The following is a 17,859-nucleotide window of genomic DNA, read 5'->3' as shown; positions in this document are numbered from 1 at the left end:
TGTTTTTTTGTTTGTGCAGTTTACTCACCAGTATTGTGTTTAAGTTCACTTGATTACATGCATTTGTTAAGTAACATGGACAATAGAGGATTCAGTGAAACAGTGAAAGCTGATTTTCTCTGTAAAGTCACTGAGTCACTTCACTAAGAGGAAGCATGTTTTATTGGCCTATCTTTGCTCAGTAGGAGCCATAAATGGAGAAGAAATTAATTTAAATGTGAGACAGATGTAAGTTGAGCGTGAACGTGCTGACCTGTGTCATAATACATGAGGAGCGGAAGTTCTGTAAGCACCGCCTTCTCTACTGAATGGGTGTCAATGTTGATTTGGCGTCACCTTGAACTCTGAAGACTGCAGTGCTCACTGTTTCACTGAGGATCATATCATCTGGACAGGGATCATGGCCTACCAATTCAAACTGGCTGAAAAACTGATAATACTCAATGACCGGGGTCAAGGAGTGCTGATCAGGATGAACCACATTAAAAAGGTGAGAGGAAAATTGATTCTTGTTATATTCACAAACCCCTGAAAAGGACTAATATAGGCAGAACTGATTTTCTTTTTCATTTTTTGGAACTTGCAGAGAATATGTGACTGATTGACAAAAGACTGAACTGAATTAACTGCTATGTTGGCAGAACCAAACGATGCTCAAATATGTGTTTTTATAATCTAGATTGGTTTTGAATGAACATTATAATAATTTTATTCAGAGGGCTTTTAAAAGTAAAACTTATGCATTGTATTTTGTCATGTTTTCCGAAGAAAGTATGTTCTGTCCCAGTTTTGTAGAGAAAGAGGAAGTGCAAAGAGGAAACGAACCTATCAGGCCTCGCTGTAAACCACATCTCCCTCATATACACTGCAAACAGGCTGCACTTCCTGTCTGTCTCAGATCCAGTGTTACAATATTCACGGCAGAGCTTCTAAAGATCTAATCCACTGTCAAGACTAATGCAAACATTACAGTACAAAAAAATCAATAGATAGATTCTCTGACCAACCCTAACGGCAGAAGTTTCTGTGTTGGACATTCCACCTACTTTTCTTCAGTGTCTTTGCACTGCCTCTGCAGTTACTCATGCTGTAAAAGCTAAATGTTATGCAGGTCTCTACACAAGGTTAAAAATCATATTTATCTATGCTTGATATCCACGGTAAAATTGGGCACTTCAGAATGTCTCATGTCGAGTCGAATGCACCCTATGCTGTATCATTCTGAAACTCTGTATGTGCCTTCTGCTAATAGCATTTGATTAATTTGGCCTATTGTCTTGATAGATTCCTTGAGACATACAGAGAAAAATTATACCAGTTATGGTCAAACTTGCAGTCTGCCATGTAAATTTTTTTTTTCAACTCATAATTGAGTAATGGTCTGATTTTCACTGAATTTTCTTCAGATCATCTTCAGAGCATGCCATATGTTTGTGGTAAAAAATTAAATGACATTAGGCTACAAGTGATTGTATTAAATAATTTTTTTCAATGTTTTCTTTTTTTCACAAAGGAGACAGGCATTAATTTGTTTTCAATCCTTGTATATTGCGTATACAAAACTGTATTTTTGAAAGTCTGAGGAGGATGGAGTGTCTTCCTTATCTATCTGAAGCATTTGTCTTTTTGCTCACTGAGGATTTTTAAGGTGTACTTACTGTCATTCTGCTTTAGAATTATTTGTATTTTTAAAAGTATTATAGAAATAAAATAAAATTAAATTGAATTATGAAGCTGGAAAATCTGTTAAACATCATGTACAGGTTACTTGATCATGTCCTGATAAAGGCATCCTTCATCATTCAACACTGAGGGCATGTTTTTGGATGGTTTGGCATTCTGGGTTTTTATGTTATATATTTATGTTATTTATTTATTTCAGTTATGCACTGACCCAAAGCGAAGACCACCATACTTTACTGACAAAAGCATGGAATCTGCCACAAAATACATCAACAGAAAATTTCCCAACGTTGACATCAGGGGTGGCAGTGTGAGTATTCACAAATAAAAAGGGATTCATTGTTGTCTTTGTATTTGGCTCAAATCTTGAATATTTAGTTTCCTTTTTTTTTCTTTTTTTTTTTGCAGCAACATCTGAGCAGCATACAGAAGCAGAAGTCAGCAATATTGGAGGGCCTACACAGTTATTACGAGTCCTTCATAGATGTCATGGAGTTCAGGGTAAGCATGTCAACAAATTAAACTCTTGTTTAGTTGTCAAGTTCATTTTGTGGCCATCTTAGTAATACTGTCAGGCAGTAGTTTCTAGTCATGCAAGTACAGCTTAATCTACTTAAACTTAAGTTGAGAAAGACTCATTATCAAAGACTCACAGAAGGATAAAAGACTACATTTTTACAGCTGTTTGTAAAAAAAAAAAAAAAATTAAATCAATAACATGTCAAATGAGCAACCCTAGTGAGAAATAAATATACCTAATTGTATTTAAAATATATTTATTTTATGCTAAGTATACTAAAAATGGATTTACTAAAAATGGATTTACATGTCTATACTAACTCTAAATTGTAATTATTTCATGCTTTCATCTAGCACAAACTTGGTGCACTACAAATTAATTTGTAAAATACTATCCACCTTTTTCTTCAATGCGGAAGTAAGCCTATTGGTGTGACTTCCGGTTCATTAGCCGCTATAGGTAAATAACAAGAAAAATAACAATGTGCAGTAAACGGTAAACGGTAAAACTGTTTGCACTACAAACCAGTATGTTCATAATTAAGATAATACATTAAAATAATACGATAAGACACACCAACTTTTAATATCAAGCAGCAAAACAAACAGTTTTGTTCGGCTAAAAATGGCTGGATGGAGTGGACGCAGATGAGACCAGAAGCCAGACCCATAGAATTTACAAATGGCCACGGCCATTTTTATGACAAGAAAAAGGTGGATACTTTATACAAATACATTTTGGGGAAGGATGAGATATATATATATATATATATATATATATATATATTATATATATATATATCATATCATCAAGGCCGCTGTATGAGTTCTCACTATTTTGTGACTATGACACAAAAGACAATAGCTTGATAGTATTATCTAATTGTGTACTTAAATTTACCAGCTGAATAAGTTTTGGTTGATTGTAATCCATTACGTACTTTCTATCAAAGTTATCTGACATTATCAAGATTAATTTGTTCTGACAGAGTTTAACTTTGAGTTCTTGTCATATTTTATTACCATTTTCTAAACTGTAGTGAATAAACTGTGATAATGTGACAAATGCAGAAGGTGTCTGAATAAATTTTGGTTCGACTGTATAGCTAGTAAGTTTGAAACCTTCTAATCGTCCTCGATTAGAAGGTTTATTACTTTTGTATATTCCTAATGCAATCCAATGCACCTGTACCTACACACTTTTAATGGTTCTTTAATGTCTCGTACAGACAACTTCAGCACTGCACTTTGAAATGTGGACTGCAGCCCTTTGGCCTGTCAAAATATTATGAATTATTAAACAAATTAAGAATTATCCTGACCAGCCCTCAAAATTACACACACACACAAAAAAATAAAAATTAAAAAAATAAAAATTAAAAAATAAAATAAAATGTCAAATAACTTCAGAGACGTTAACTGCATGAAAAGTAACAACGTAAAATGTATTAAAATAATGTAAATTCTTGCTCACATTTAAATCCGTAGCATAATGAGAGACCGTCAAACCGCCAAATCGTTTCATTATTGTCACGTCCGGGATACAAGGAGACACGGTGAGAGATCCAAATGCGAGTACGTCTTTTATTAAGGGCAATCCAAAGAATAAACAGTCCAGGCAGGGATCAATACCAAACATAAACAAACAAGGACACAATGCTAGAGCACGACAAGAGACGGACGAGAATAGACAAGGACTCCGTGACACATACTAAGACAGACCGGGTATAAATACACAGGGAGAGACAAACGCTAATGGGGAATTGACTGAGTGCAATGATTACTAACCAGGAACAGCTGAGTGCAATGAGGAGACTGGGATCGTGGGGAATGTAGTTCAGGAAGTGACCGACACCGTGGGGAAGGAGGACATCTAGTGGTTACACACGGAACACAACCCAGACACCGTGACAATTATGTTTTACATTAGAAACACTTACATTTACATTTAATCATTTAGCAGACGCTTTTATCCAAAGCGACTTACAAATGAGAAGCACTTGTGCAGTGCATTGAGAGTGGATGGTTTTACTCCATCTGCATGCACTGAAACATACGGTGCCCGGGAGCTGACATGGTTGGTTCACATAGTTTTGTCGCGGCCATGACATAGTAACTCGTGGGAACATGATAATATGTCATGGCCACAAGATCATTTTGTCGAGTTAACGACTTCTTATGTTGAGGGAACGACATATTTTTTTCTTGGCCACGAGTTTAATGTGTAAACAAACCTGCCTGACCATAGCAATCCGGGATTATCAGATATAGATAAAACAATATTTATTAACATTAAACATTTAATTGAATATTTGTATATTATAATTATTATTACTTCATTAACTTATTAGAGCTATATTTTTATATTTATTGTTATATATGCCTATTTCCCCTTTCAGTTTGTGTATCACTTTACCTAGTTAACCTTTTGTATAATTATGCTAGTATTTGCTAGCCTACCATATAGGCCTATTTTGCAAATAAACACCTAACAATTTTGCCAATAAAGTTTTGACTTTATGATTGTATTTATGCCCATGTGTGATGATAAATGAGCGTGTTGTGTTTTCATTTACAAATTAAACTATGTGAACGATAAATTCCTCAACGAAACACTATAGTATTTATAATTATGGTCTATTAATTAGCAGAAATAAAATTAAATATATGTTAAATTTAAACTGCTTTCCAGAAAAATTCCAGTCAGCATAACCAAAGCTTTATTGGCATGTTGAGCATTTACAGTAGGCTATTATTTACAAAAGTATTCAGAACGTTACGTAAAGAGATCGAAATGAAGGGAAAATATAATGAATATAATATTATGAATATAAACTAATATAAAAATATAACCAATAATAATAGGCTAAGAATAATAGGCTAATAATAATAGTAATAATATACAAATATTAAGGGAAAAAGACGATCAGTTAATGGACTTACAAGACTGTAGGATGGATAAAAATGTTTTCTTGTAGGCCTGTTTTATATTATGCAATTTATGTAACATTTATTCATGATAAACTTCAATTGAATGCCGACTGTCACACGTAATACAGTCCGGTAGCCAAGGCCTATGGTTAATATTATAATTTAATAATGTAATAATTTCTATAATAAATAATATAATAATTTCTTAATTCAAAATAAAGTATTAATAAATCCATCTCTGATAAACCCACCTATGGTCACACAGGTTTGTTTACGCATTAAACTCGTGGCCACGAGAAAAATATGTAGTTCCCTCAACATAAGAAGTCATGGCCATGAGAAATGGATGTCATTCTCAACATAAGGATGTCGTTACCTCAAAATGATCTTGTGGCCATGACATAATATCACATTCCCACAAGTTAATATGCCATACCCACAAATTAATGTCTCATGGCCATGACATATTATCACGTTCCCACAAGTTAAGTGAACTAAGTGAACCATCCATGTCAGCTCCGTAGAAACATAAGTAGTTCTGTACGTTCACATTCTTCCACCAACAAATGGAACTGTCTGAGTTTTAGTGTGTGGACGAAATTAAAAATAATTTTTTGGCAGTTTATACAATTGTCTCCTGCAGCCCTAATGAGAGCTCATGTCAGGTAAAAGGGAAGCAAGATATTCTGCATGTGATATTTTTTTTGTGTACGCTGACTTTAACAGCTTCAAGTTTAATGCACTTTCGTGTTCTCAGGCCATTTCATGTTTGTTTTAACACACAGCTTACTGTAACTATATTAAAGGGGTCATATGATGTTGCTAAAAAGAACATTATGTTGTGTATTTGGTGTAATGCAATGTGTTTATGCGGTTTAAGGTTAAAAAAAAAACATTATTTTCCACATAATTTACATTTTTGTTTTTCCTCTATGCCCCGCCTTTCTAAAACGCATAAAGCTCAGCGTTCTGAAAAGCGAGGTGTACGCTGATTTGCCAGCTATCCAGTGTGTTGTGATTGGCTGAATGCCTCAAGCGTGTGACGGAAATGTTACGCCCCTTAACATACTGTGATGCCGTCTTCCGGCACAACCAGACAAAACCAATAAAACCCATTACAAATGAGGTGTTTGTTGTATCCAGAGGGGACATAATACTAGATTACAATGACTTATACTGTCTTTTTAAGCATTGGATATCGTGCCAATTAAAATTAAATCATTGTCTGCATTTGTGTTAAGTGTGAATTTGTGCAACAAGGGCTACTCTACACTGCTCAAAACTCACGTCTGAATTCTCAGTGGCAAATTCTTTAAATATAAAACATTTACTTACAGAATGTGAGTCAGAAGCGCAAGACTGTCCTTGCAAAGTTGGAACTGCCCCACTTTATAGAGCAGCCTTTGAGCACAGACCCATTGTAGGCTACTGGTTCAGGAAACAGTCCTCCATAAAATGTGTCACACACCGCTGGCTTGAGTGAGGAACAGCCGGCAGGTTAGAGAACGGCGCAGCCTTTGGATTCGACGGAGGGCACATGTGACGACCCTGGGCTGGACTCCACTTCGTACACTGTGAAAGCCGATCCGGCGATCCACAGCACGAAGTTGATGTATTTCCGTAGCGACCAGCATGGATCAGCTCTAGGGATGACGAAGCAGATATCGTCCTCTTTTGGAAGGTCAAACAAAGTAGTTTCACTTTTACAACGAAACACGGCGTCTCCACAACATGGCGGCAACAACAATACTACAGTGAGAATAAAAGTTACGCCTTCTTTATTTGCATGAACATTTGGGTGGTGTTATGCAAATCTTCCCACACAGTGACATAAACATGTGGGGGCGTGTTTAAATGAGCCGTTTTGGGAGGGCGTGGACAAGTCTTAACTTTTCTAAAGAATAACTTGGATTTGAGACTTTAGTCTTTACAGATCTTCTTTGTGCACCAAGAGCTTGCAACACTCCAAAGAGAAAGGAAAAACTGAAATTGCATCATATGACCCCTTTAAGACTACTCAGCAATTCAGCCTTTAAATCCATATAATTTGTGCTTTCATCGATGGAAAACTTATTTTATAAAGATGAATTAATTGCATTAATAACACACAATAATGATGCTAATAGCACACTTCAAGTTTACTTGGAATGCCACTGCAATCCATTTTAAAGTCACTAAAAGTAAAGGATAGTGTGGCCTCAGTTTGTGATTAGTTTAATGTTAATAAAGAGTTAATCAACCCAAAAATGAAAATTAGCCCATAAATGACTCACCCTCAAATCATACTAGGTGTATATGACTTTCTTCTTTAAGACAAATATTTTTAATATGAAACATGTACTTACAGACTGTGAGTCAGAAGCGCAAGACTGTCCTTGCAAAGTTGGAACTGCCCCACTTTATAGAGCAGCCTTTGAGCACAGACCCATTGTAGGCTACTGGTTCAGGAAACAGTCCTCCATAAAATGTGTCACACAATGCCAGCGTGAGTGAGGAAAGGCCGGCGGGTTAAAGAACGGCACTGCCGGTGGATTCGACGAAGGACACATGTGACATATTAGCATCATTATTGTGTGTTACTAATGTAATTTATTAAAAATTTAAATATTAAAAATTACATTAAAAATTGTCTTTGATCTTTCAAGCTGTTTAATGGCACTCAGCGGGTGTTGCAGTGCTTCAGTCAAAAAGAAGTGAAATAAAAAGCACCCATCCATAAAAAAGTGTCTCACGTGGCTCCGGGAGTTGAACAAAGTCCTCCTGTAGCGAATCGATGAGTTTAATCTAGCTTGCGCTCACTGTAGTACACGGAAACAGTTCCAGGCGGATGATGTATGAGGTCAGCTTTGTGCATGCGCTGCTCAGAAGTGATGAATGTGGATGCGCAGGGGAGAGATTAAAACAAAACAATGGTCACTAATTAGAAGTACAAAACGAGGATTTGTAAAGAAGAATGTTATTAGCCAAGAGGAGACTGGTTTTCCTTGGCTAAAGTAAGGAAACTTTGCTTCCTTCGCTCCTGTTAACAAACGTTGGTTTTCACAAGACTCACCAGTGCATGCACACCGCTGACCACATTATGTTATCCTCCCAGAGCTGCTTCCGTGTACAACAGTTGGCACAAGCTACATTAAAACGATTATTACATTTTGAAATAGAAAATGTAATAATCTTGAAATAGTTCCACTTTAGCACAAACAAGTATATATATTACAACTTAAGTTAAACTTAAATACTTTGGCAGAACTAAAATGCATTTAGTACAAAATTAGTTGTTCCAATTTAACAGACTTTAAGTATACCAATTTATAGTGTGCCACAATTATATTTAGTTATACTAAAGTACATACGAATAAATTGTGCTTAAGTATACTATTTTTTTCACTAGGGAATACAAGCTTAATTTGTAAGTTGTTTTGGATACAGGTGTGCAGAGTCTGTTTAAACTGAACACATATGCTGTTTTCACTACCTATTTGTAAGTTGTTTTGGATACAGGTGTAATTTGGTGGTATTTAATGTGGTTTAAACAGTGGCAATAGATAGACACTAAAGATAAAGTTAGAGTTGCAATAACCAAAAAAAAAGAGTCTATTAAATTAAATGTAAATGTATGTCTTAATTTGGGCCCTGACTTGTTTAAAACTATAGTCACAGTTTTTTTTTTTTTTAAAGAGGCAATGTTATATTAGATTTAAAAAAAATCACCAAGGATATCTCAGATATCCCCAACTGACATTTGTGGATGTGCATAATTTTTTAATGAGATACTTGAATATGACAGATGTGTTGGAATGTTACATCAGCGAGGTAAATCTTTCAATATTACTGGAGTTAAACCTAAAAAGGTCCCACTAACCTTTGTCTCAGCCTGATGGTAAGAAAATGCCCAGAAGCTAGCAGCTGACTTCATCACTTTAGTTGGGCATTTCTGAGGAAAAATATTGATTTATTAGTTGATGAAATGTTTGTGGGGCTTATGATAGTGTGCTTTAATATTTGTTACGAGGAGTCAGAGACGTTCGGATCCATTTGCAGAATTTATTATAGAGAATGGTCAGACAGGCAGTAATCAGAGAACAGCGTCAAGTATGTCAAGGGATATCCAAAATCAGAAACAGTAACAGGCAGAGGTTGGGGCAGGTGGTAGAGAAACACAGGCGGTATAAACAATCCAAGATCAGACACAGCAGGAAACAAACACAAGAAAACCGCTCAGACATGTCAGACGGTGCTAAACAAGACTTCGCAATCATTGAGAGTCCAAACACAGTATATAAAGGGGAGTGGTAATGGGGAACACCTGGTGGTGATTAGCCCTAAGCACGGGATTATGGGAAATGGAGTAGGGAATGGAAATGGACACCAAATACAAGAGTCCTGAGTGGAGTGCCCTCTACTGGAGTTCATGGGCACTGCAGCTGATGATCGTGACAATATTAGAGTTAAAAAAAAAGTGTTTTGGAGAGCCACCACATTCCAAATTTGAACATTAACTTACTCATTAACTTATTCTTTACTAACAGTGTATTTGTAATAAAACTTGGTATGTAATGCGACTGGTTTATACTTTCATATATTTTCATTATTCTTGTTATAGTATCAGTATGTTTTATCTTAAATTTGTTTTTAATCTGTATTTATTTATTTACGCATATCTTTTCTCTTTAGGACCATGTTTATGAGTTGCTCAACACAATAGATGCCAGCCAGTGCTACTTTAACATAGTAAGTATGACTCTTGAATACAAGATAGAAAATCAAAGGAGGGAGAGATGCTTTTACATGAATCTGTGGTCATAATTCATTTCAGGGTGTAAATTTTGACTTCACCAAGAACTACCTGGACCTCATCGTCACCTACGCCTCAGTCATTTACATGTTGTCTCGCATGGATGACAAGAAGGCAATTGTTGGAATGTATAACTGTGCATATGAGTTCTCAAATGGAAACAGGTAACACACCATGTGACCACATTTTAAGACACAGTCACAGTGCTTTTGGACAGTTGTAAAACTCCAGTTTACAAGTTTAAGATGTTGTAAATGGCTTTTCTTCCAGTTAATGTGATGTCAGAGCATTTGCCCATTTGATAATTTCCAAAAATATATGAGATGTTAATGTGGCTTTTCCTGGCTACGTTTCTTTTTGTATACGTCTATGTATTTTTATGTGTTCTGACAGTCATTCTGTAAACATGAATCTACACAAACTTACATTTAAGCAACATAAACAACTGACTTGTATTCAGTATCTTGTAGTGGATTCTCATAACAAGGACATTGTTTTATCACTCTTTTTTGCTCCCATATATGTTCAGTTTAATTCAACTCTGCATTGTTTTACGTTATGAAAATTTATTTAATTTTCAAACAGCCAAACGTGAAGGTTTTACTGAGCAGATTTATGCAGTTAGAGACAGATCATTGTTTTATTTGATGTGCACTATTATATTCTTATAGGTCTGTTATTACTACAATTAATCAAGTACTCTTACAGAAGCATTTTGACTATTTATATCCATCCATCTAAATACATCCACATTATCAACTGGCTGGCCAGAGATTTTATTGGCTTGTATCTGTCTGTTTAAGCAGCCAAAAGTCCTTGGCTCAAAAACATAATACAAATTCAGAAAGATTTATGTGAGGGTATTGAATATCAGAACTGGAGTTTGAACTTGGGTCTCTTGCACAAGAGTTTAATTTCCACCACTGAGCCACAGAAGGCAGTTAAACCCACTAGTCAGAGGCATTCTTAAATTAACTCAGAAGAGTTTATTTAACAAAAACAGCAAAAAGGGTATACAGATCCTTTTCTTAATGAAAGCCACAAAACTCAAAATCTTCAGTACAAGAAAGGATGCAAAACGAGAAAAAATAATCTCCAAAACAAAAACTCAGGAAAAAGACAGCAAAAATAAACACAGGAAAACAATCCAAAAAGGCTTTCAAAGTTTAGTTCTTAGAACTAGAGCAACTGGTTTAGGAACAAAAATAACCAAACAAAGACACAAAGGATGTGATCATCTTAAATACACAGCCCAGAAGGAGGCACATGTTAATACAATAGCACTGATTACAAGAGGCACAAGATTGATATGAGAGTACCCTAGGGACCTCCAGTGGCCAAAATAAAACATTACAAAGCAAAAACTCTGACAGATATATATAATAATGCACTATATGATTGTATGTGTGTGCGTTTGTGTTATAACTATGTGCAGTGATCCCTCATTCCCTCGGCTTGGTCAGATGTTTATAGAGTACGACCATCCCTGGAAAAAGCTTTCAGAGGAGTTTGGTCCCCACACCAAGGTCAGTCCCCTTTAGATACCATTTTACACACCAAACATATTTCCATATGTTTAAATATTGATAACATATATATATATATATATATATTCTAGTGCTTAGCAAGTACAGCCCAGTTTCTGTTTGCTGTGCAGCCATATTAAAGAGAAATGAAAACCTAGTGAAAATTGGCTAGATTTACATTAAACAAATGCTTAAGTATAGTCATTCTAGTCTTAAAGTGATTCAGTTGCAGGGTTAATATGAATAGCTGTGTTGTTGATCAGTCTGTGACAGAGGCTCTCCTCTCACTGCTCATGGTATATCCGCGGAGGAATCTTTCTGCTGACCAGTGGCGCAACGCTCAGCTCTTGTCTTTGCTGGCGTCCCCGGCTGCCATGCTCAGCCCTGCATGCTGTGACACAGTATGTACATCTTCCACTGTGCAGATCATCAGTTATCGGTTCAGCTGTGTGGTTTAGCTTGGCTTTTTACATTGATTATACAATGCCATTGCAGTCCATGATGTCATGATCAGTAATCAGTTGTGAATTGGCTGTTTGTATAAAGGACTGACACTGAATATTGTTTACAGATGGCTTGTGAGTATCTGTCCTTGGAGGCGATGGAGCGCTGGATCCTTAGTGAGTATCTGTTATGTACAGTACAAGGAGACATGCAATTTCAGTACAATCTTCCAGTATTTGTTAAATATGTCAACATCACTAAACGAATCATGAAAAACCATGCTGAAGTAATATTTTATGTTTATAAACCAAGATAGCTGCTCTAGCTATGGCTCTCAATCAACAGTGGAAACACTCTGGGTTTGTGTAATTTCACTGGACTTTCTGCCAAAACCACTCACCTTCTGTCCTACTTTGCTTACCTATAATTATTATACACTATATTTTATTTAAATAAAGGAAATGGCCAAAACCAAAACTAAATGTTAAAACGTGAAAGTATAATGCTTTTGGTCTGACTGGGGCTGTTAGAGAGCAAGTAACCACAGAAGCAACAAATAAAACATTGAACCTGGGTCTCATTCACTATTCTTGTGTGAAATCTGTGAACAAATGTTTACACAAAGAAATCATGATTCATCAGAGATTTTGCATTAAAAGTGTGCTCTCTGTTATCTTATGATTGTCAGTTGGCTTCCTGTTGTGCCATAGCAGTCTAAATACCAATGCTAACTCTCAGAATTTATGGAAGATGGCCCTCCGTAATGGCCTGTACATCACAGTCATCAGAGACGAGGTTCTCAACATACACAAGCTTTCGGAGGACTTCTTTGACAGTCTCAAAGGGTAAAGCATGCATACAGTTCACTGCAGACAGCATATATCAACAGCCTGCCACTCAGTAAAGGAATGCTTCTTTAAGATTTTATCTTATTCACAGAATTATTTCTTATAATGTAAACAGTTTATCTTCATATTTGTTTATTTCCAGATACAGTAAGCGCATTCCTGACATCAAAGAATGTAAAGAGTATGTTATCACTAACTGGTGAGCATCTTAAGTATTTCAAATTTCCCAAATGGACATCAAGCTTTCAATAGACTCCAGACTGCAAGACTAAATGTTCACCTATCTCACGGGTTTTCCAGCGGGGCAGTGCGGAGAGAGAAGCGCAACTTCCTGAGAAATGCCCTGAAGGAACTTATCAAAGTTTTGGAAGATGAACCTGCATTGCTTGGACCCAAGGTTTCAACTGGTCTTTTACTTTATTATTATTAGTAGTAGTAGGTTTTTTAATTAATTAAATATTATTATTATCATTTGCTATATTTAAATGCGAATAAATTGCAGTAATGTAGTGTGGTAGGACACACATGAACTCAAATCTCTGTGGCATGAACTGAATAGTATATGTGCTCCCTATAGGCTTTGTTTGTGTTTATGGCTCTGTCGTTCTCCCGTGATGAAGTGCTCTGGCTTGTGCGTCATGCTGAGAACATCCCCAAAACCAAAACCCCAGAGGACTACGCAGATTCGTAAGTTTCACTGAGCTACAGTATGTGAGGAGCATTACACATTCAACACATCTGTCATTTTACCTTCTCCATTATATTCATTCACAGTTCATTTATCACTTCATTTTAATTTGCCAACAAACTTAACATTTTATGCAAAACATTTTTCCCAAAAAGTTATCAAGGAAATATCAGAAAAGGACAGCAGAGTGACAGACTGAATGTCAGACATTAATTCTAAGGTCTTTACAATAAAATCTGAGTATTATTAAGTGTTGTCATCAGTACTGGATCAGTATTTCCGATTCAGTATTTAACTAAAACACAATCAATTTCTTTTTCTTACTTCATTACTGTCACACAATAGTGAAATCTATATCACATATAAAAGCAGTTCAAGTTGATGAAAGCTGTGATCAGACAAAAACGTAGTTTGTTTTTTCTTTTACATTCTTTTTTTTCTGCCTTTTTAAGTTTTAAAGTAGTCAAAAGTCAAAAGTGCATCTAACTGAAGAATCACATATTGTTGTATTATGTTTGCTATTACATTTTCTAACATTAAACGTGAAGCACTGGTGACTCTGTAAACTTGGCAAGACTATTATGGTAATATTCACTTCCCAGATTGTTGTGTGAAATGCCCCATCACATGAACCTTTCATATGTTCATATGCTAAATGTTTTTTTGTTTGTTTGTTTTTTTGTTGTTTTTGTTTTTTTTGTATAGCCAGATGGCAGAGCTCTTTTACTACATGGAAAAGCTGCGCACTCTATTAGATCAACACAGATATGTTATACAACGCTACCATCTTCAGTACTTGTCACAGTATGATGCTCTAGTGCTGAATGACATCATTCAGGTACTCCAGCACATGGCACTGCTCACTGAAGCACAAAAAAGGTTCTGCATTGCTATAAATAGGTTTGCAGTTTTACTTTATTTTCTGTCTTCTCATTTCAGGGTATGTACGTCTGTCCAGAGGAAGAATCAGTTCTTATGTCGTCATTTGTCTCAACTTTGTCTGCCATGAGTCTCAAGCACTGTGAGTTCTTCTGATTTCTCAAAACAGGCTGTATACTCTGCGTATAGGTAGTGGCAGTACAGCGTTATTAGTGAGTGTTGTGACTGCTTAATTGAGTTGGATTTGTTTGGGTTTGTAAACTCTGAAATTAGAGTTTGTTCTATTAGCTTTGTGCTACTGGCCTCTGGAAAAAGTATATTTTGTAAATATTATTGTGGTTTGTTTGTATGTGTAGTTTAAGGTACACTTCATATCTGAGAAATAGATATGATATGATTGAAGTGAATATTGCCCAGCTGTCATCTTACAGCATCTTTGATAAAAATGTGTAGCAGGAATTCAAGTACAGTTGTTACATACAGATTTATTTGCTTTCTTAATACTCTGGTGATCTTTTTATACAGTGGATGCAGGAGAAGAGTTTGACCTGAAACCATTCAGACTGGACTGGTTAAGACTGCAGGTATGGCTTAAGCAAAACTGAATTCATTTGAAGCCTAAATAAGTAAGGAAAACAGGCAAAAATTAAATTCTGTAGGAAGACCTTTGGACACACACTTTCTTTCATTTACTGTGGTTGAAGTAAAAATGCCCTGAATACTTTTTAAATATGAGTCAAGTCAAGTCAAGTCAAGTCAAGTCTGCTTTATTGTCAATTCTTCCACATGTACAGTACATACATACGGAGAATCGAAATTGCGTTACTCTCAGACCACCAGTGCATACAGATAACACTAACAGTAGAGCCTAAAAATCTAGATCAAATATAAAATATAAGATAAAACTATACAATAAGGGAATGTAAAAAAGACATAATAGAAAAAAATAAAATAAAAATAAGCTTAAATAAATGCAGCGCAAGGCACATGGCAGATAGAGTGCAAACCAGTGAACAAACAGTGCAGATAAAAAGATTTTTAGTGCATAAAAAATAGCTTATTCAGTCTGATTAAAAGTGACAAAGGGCTCAAGAGCAGTTATTTTATTAAACTGACTGATGAGGAGGTAGAATGACATCAGTTCCGTGGTGAATGAGGTAGTGAGCAGACCACTGCTGCACAAAGTGACTGGTGCATGACATCGTATGTTAGGGGGAGGGGGGGTGGAAGGACCTGGGGATGTTGGACCTGGGGGGGGGGTTCATAGATCAGTGCTGCCTGAGGCAGAAGGGGGACGGGGGGGCAGGTTCGGGAGCGAGTTCAGCTTCCTGACAGCCTGATGGATGAAGCTGTCCTTCAGTCTGCTGGTCCTGGCATGGAGACTTCGCAGTCTCCTCCCTGATGGCAGCAGACTGAAGAAGCTGTGTGATGGGTGAGTGGGATAACCTGCAATGCAGAGGGCTTTGCGAGTGAGACGGGTTCCATAAATGTCCTGGAGGGAGGGGAGAGAGACACCAATGATCTTCTCAGCTGCTCTCACTATGCGTTGCAGAGTCTTCCGGCAGGACACGTTGCAGGCGCCATATTACACAGTGATGCAGCTCGTCAGGATGCTCTCGATGGTGCCTCTGTAGAAGGTGTACATGATGGGGGGTGGGGCTCTGGCTCTCCTCAGTTTGCGGAGGAAGTAGAGACGCTGCTGTGATTTCTTGGCCAGTGCTGCAGTGTTGTCGGTCCAGGAGAGGTCCTCTGTGATGTGCACACCCAGGAACTTGGTGCTGCTCACTCTCTCCACAGTCGCACACCGTTGATAGTCAGAGGAACATGCTGAGTGTGCCGCTCTCCTGAAGTCAACAACAATCTCCTTCGTCTTCTCCACGTTCAGAGAGAGATTGTTGTCACTTCACCACCCGGCCAGGCGGCTCACCTCGCTCCTGTAGTTTGTCTCATCTCTGTTGCTAATGAGACCCACCACAGTCTTGTCATCCGCAAACTTAATGAAGAGGTTGGAGTTGTGTGACGGTGTGCAGTCGTGTGTCAGCAGAGTGAAGAGGAGGGGGCTCAGCACACATCCTTGGGGGGCCCCAGTGTTCAGTGTGATGTTGCTGGATGTGTTGCTGCCGACACGTACTGCCTGAGGTCTTCCAGTCAGAAAGTCCAACAGCCAGTTGCACAGCGAAGTGTTGAGCCCCAGCTCGACCAGTTTGTGAATGAGCTGTTGAGGGATGATTGTGTTGAATGCTGAACTGAAGTCTATGAACAGCATTCTGACGTATGAGTCTTTTTTTTCTAGATGTGTGAGTGCTGAGTGGAGGGTAGTTGAGATGGCATCATCGGTCGACCGGTTGGACCGATATGCAAACTGGAATGGGTCCAGGGAGGGGGGGGAGGGCAGACTTGATGTGGTGCATGACTAGCCGTTCGAAGCACTTCATGAGGATGGGAGTAAGTGCAACAGGACGGTAGTCATTGAAGCAGGATGGAGATGGAGCTTCTTCGGGACTGGAATGATGGTGGTAGCTTTGAAGCATGTGGGAACAACAGCCTGACTAAGTGAGATGTTGAAAATGTCTGTGAAGACATCAGTGAGTTCTGCTGCACAGTCTCTCAGTACACGCCCAGGAATGTTGTCAGGACCCGGAGCTTTGCGTGCATTGATCCTGCTGAAGGATCTCCTCACGCTGTCTGGGGTCAGCGTCATCATCTGGTCACTGGGAGGAGGTGGAGTCTTCTGTGCAGTGGAGCTGTTATGTGCCTCAAAGCGAGCGAAGAAGGTGTTCAGCTCGTTCAGCAGAGAGATTATGCTGTCACAGGACCGATGTGGGGGCTTGTAGTCCGTAATGGTCTGTATCCCCTGCCACAGGCTCCGAGTGTCTCTGCTGTCACTGAATTGATGGGCTATCCTCCTGGAGTACTGTCTCTTAGCCTCTCTGATGCCGCGGGATAGGTTGGCCCTGGCTGTTCTCAGGCCCCCCTTGTCTCCAGCTCTGAAGGCAGCGTTCTGCATCTCCAGGAGTCTGTAGACCTCCCCTGTCATCCACGGCTGTAAGCTCCTCTCTGTGTGGTGTAAACAAAGTCTAAAATGTTATTACCTCGTGTTGGAAAGTTAATGTGTTGGTGTATTTTTGGAAACACACTCTTTAAGTCAGCATGGTTGAAATCCCCAGCTATGATGAGAAAAGCATCGGTGTGTGCTGTCTGCTGCTCACTGATGTGCTGGTACAGTTCATTTAGTGCATCGTTCCTGTTGCTGTTGTTGTTGTTCGGGGGAATGTAAACCGAAACGAGCAGTATGGCAGTATATTCCCTCGGCAGATAGAACGGCCGGCACTTAATAATCATAAACTCCACCAGGGGTGAGCAGTGTTTGCAGATCACAACAGCATCGCGGCACCACGCGTCATTGATGTAAACACAAAAGCCCGCCGCCGCGGGTTTTTCCTCCAGCGACGCGAGCTCTGTCTGCTCGATAGCACGTCAGCTGGTCGAGCTGAATGGCGCAGTCCGGAACGCTGTCGCTGAGCCATGTTTCCGTGAATACAAACACAC

General features: G+C 38.1%; 1 protein-coding gene across 1 annotated transcript in view; it reads left to right on the top strand.

The window, feature by feature from the left end:
- Positions 1 to 309: 309 nt before the first annotated feature.
- nckap1l (NCK associated protein 1 like) overlaps positions 310 to 17,859 on the top strand; it is a 35,691-nt gene continuing 18,141 nt past the window's right edge. Inside the window, exons 1-15 of the mRNA XM_042733496.1 lie at positions 310 to 490; positions 1,883 to 1,993; positions 2,092 to 2,184; positions 9,805 to 9,861; positions 9,947 to 10,089; positions 11,361 to 11,451; positions 11,715 to 11,852; positions 12,023 to 12,071; positions 12,584 to 12,740; positions 12,886 to 12,942; positions 13,044 to 13,140; positions 13,321 to 13,430; positions 14,137 to 14,269; positions 14,371 to 14,452; positions 14,836 to 14,894. Of these exons, the coding sequence (XP_042589430.1) occupies positions 401 to 490; positions 1,883 to 1,993; positions 2,092 to 2,184; positions 9,805 to 9,861; positions 9,947 to 10,089; positions 11,361 to 11,451; positions 11,715 to 11,852; positions 12,023 to 12,071; positions 12,584 to 12,740; positions 12,886 to 12,942; positions 13,044 to 13,140; positions 13,321 to 13,430; positions 14,137 to 14,269; positions 14,371 to 14,452; positions 14,836 to 14,894 (1,467 nt within the window). The 5' untranslated portion in view covers positions 310 to 400. The remainder of the gene's footprint in view (positions 491 to 1,882; positions 1,994 to 2,091; positions 2,185 to 9,804; positions 9,862 to 9,946; positions 10,090 to 11,360; positions 11,452 to 11,714; positions 11,853 to 12,022; positions 12,072 to 12,583; positions 12,741 to 12,885; positions 12,943 to 13,043; positions 13,141 to 13,320; positions 13,431 to 14,136; positions 14,270 to 14,370; positions 14,453 to 14,835; positions 14,895 to 17,859) is intronic.

Source organism: Cyprinus carpio, chromosome B11 (assembly GCF_018340385.1).
Source record: "Cyprinus carpio isolate SPL01 chromosome B11, ASM1834038v1, whole genome shotgun sequence".
NCBI classification, from domain to species: Eukaryota; Metazoa; Chordata; class Actinopteri; order Cypriniformes; family Cyprinidae; genus Cyprinus; species Cyprinus carpio.
The sequence above is the reverse complement of the archived record's forward strand: the minus strand, read 5'-3'. Positions and strand labels throughout refer to the sequence as shown.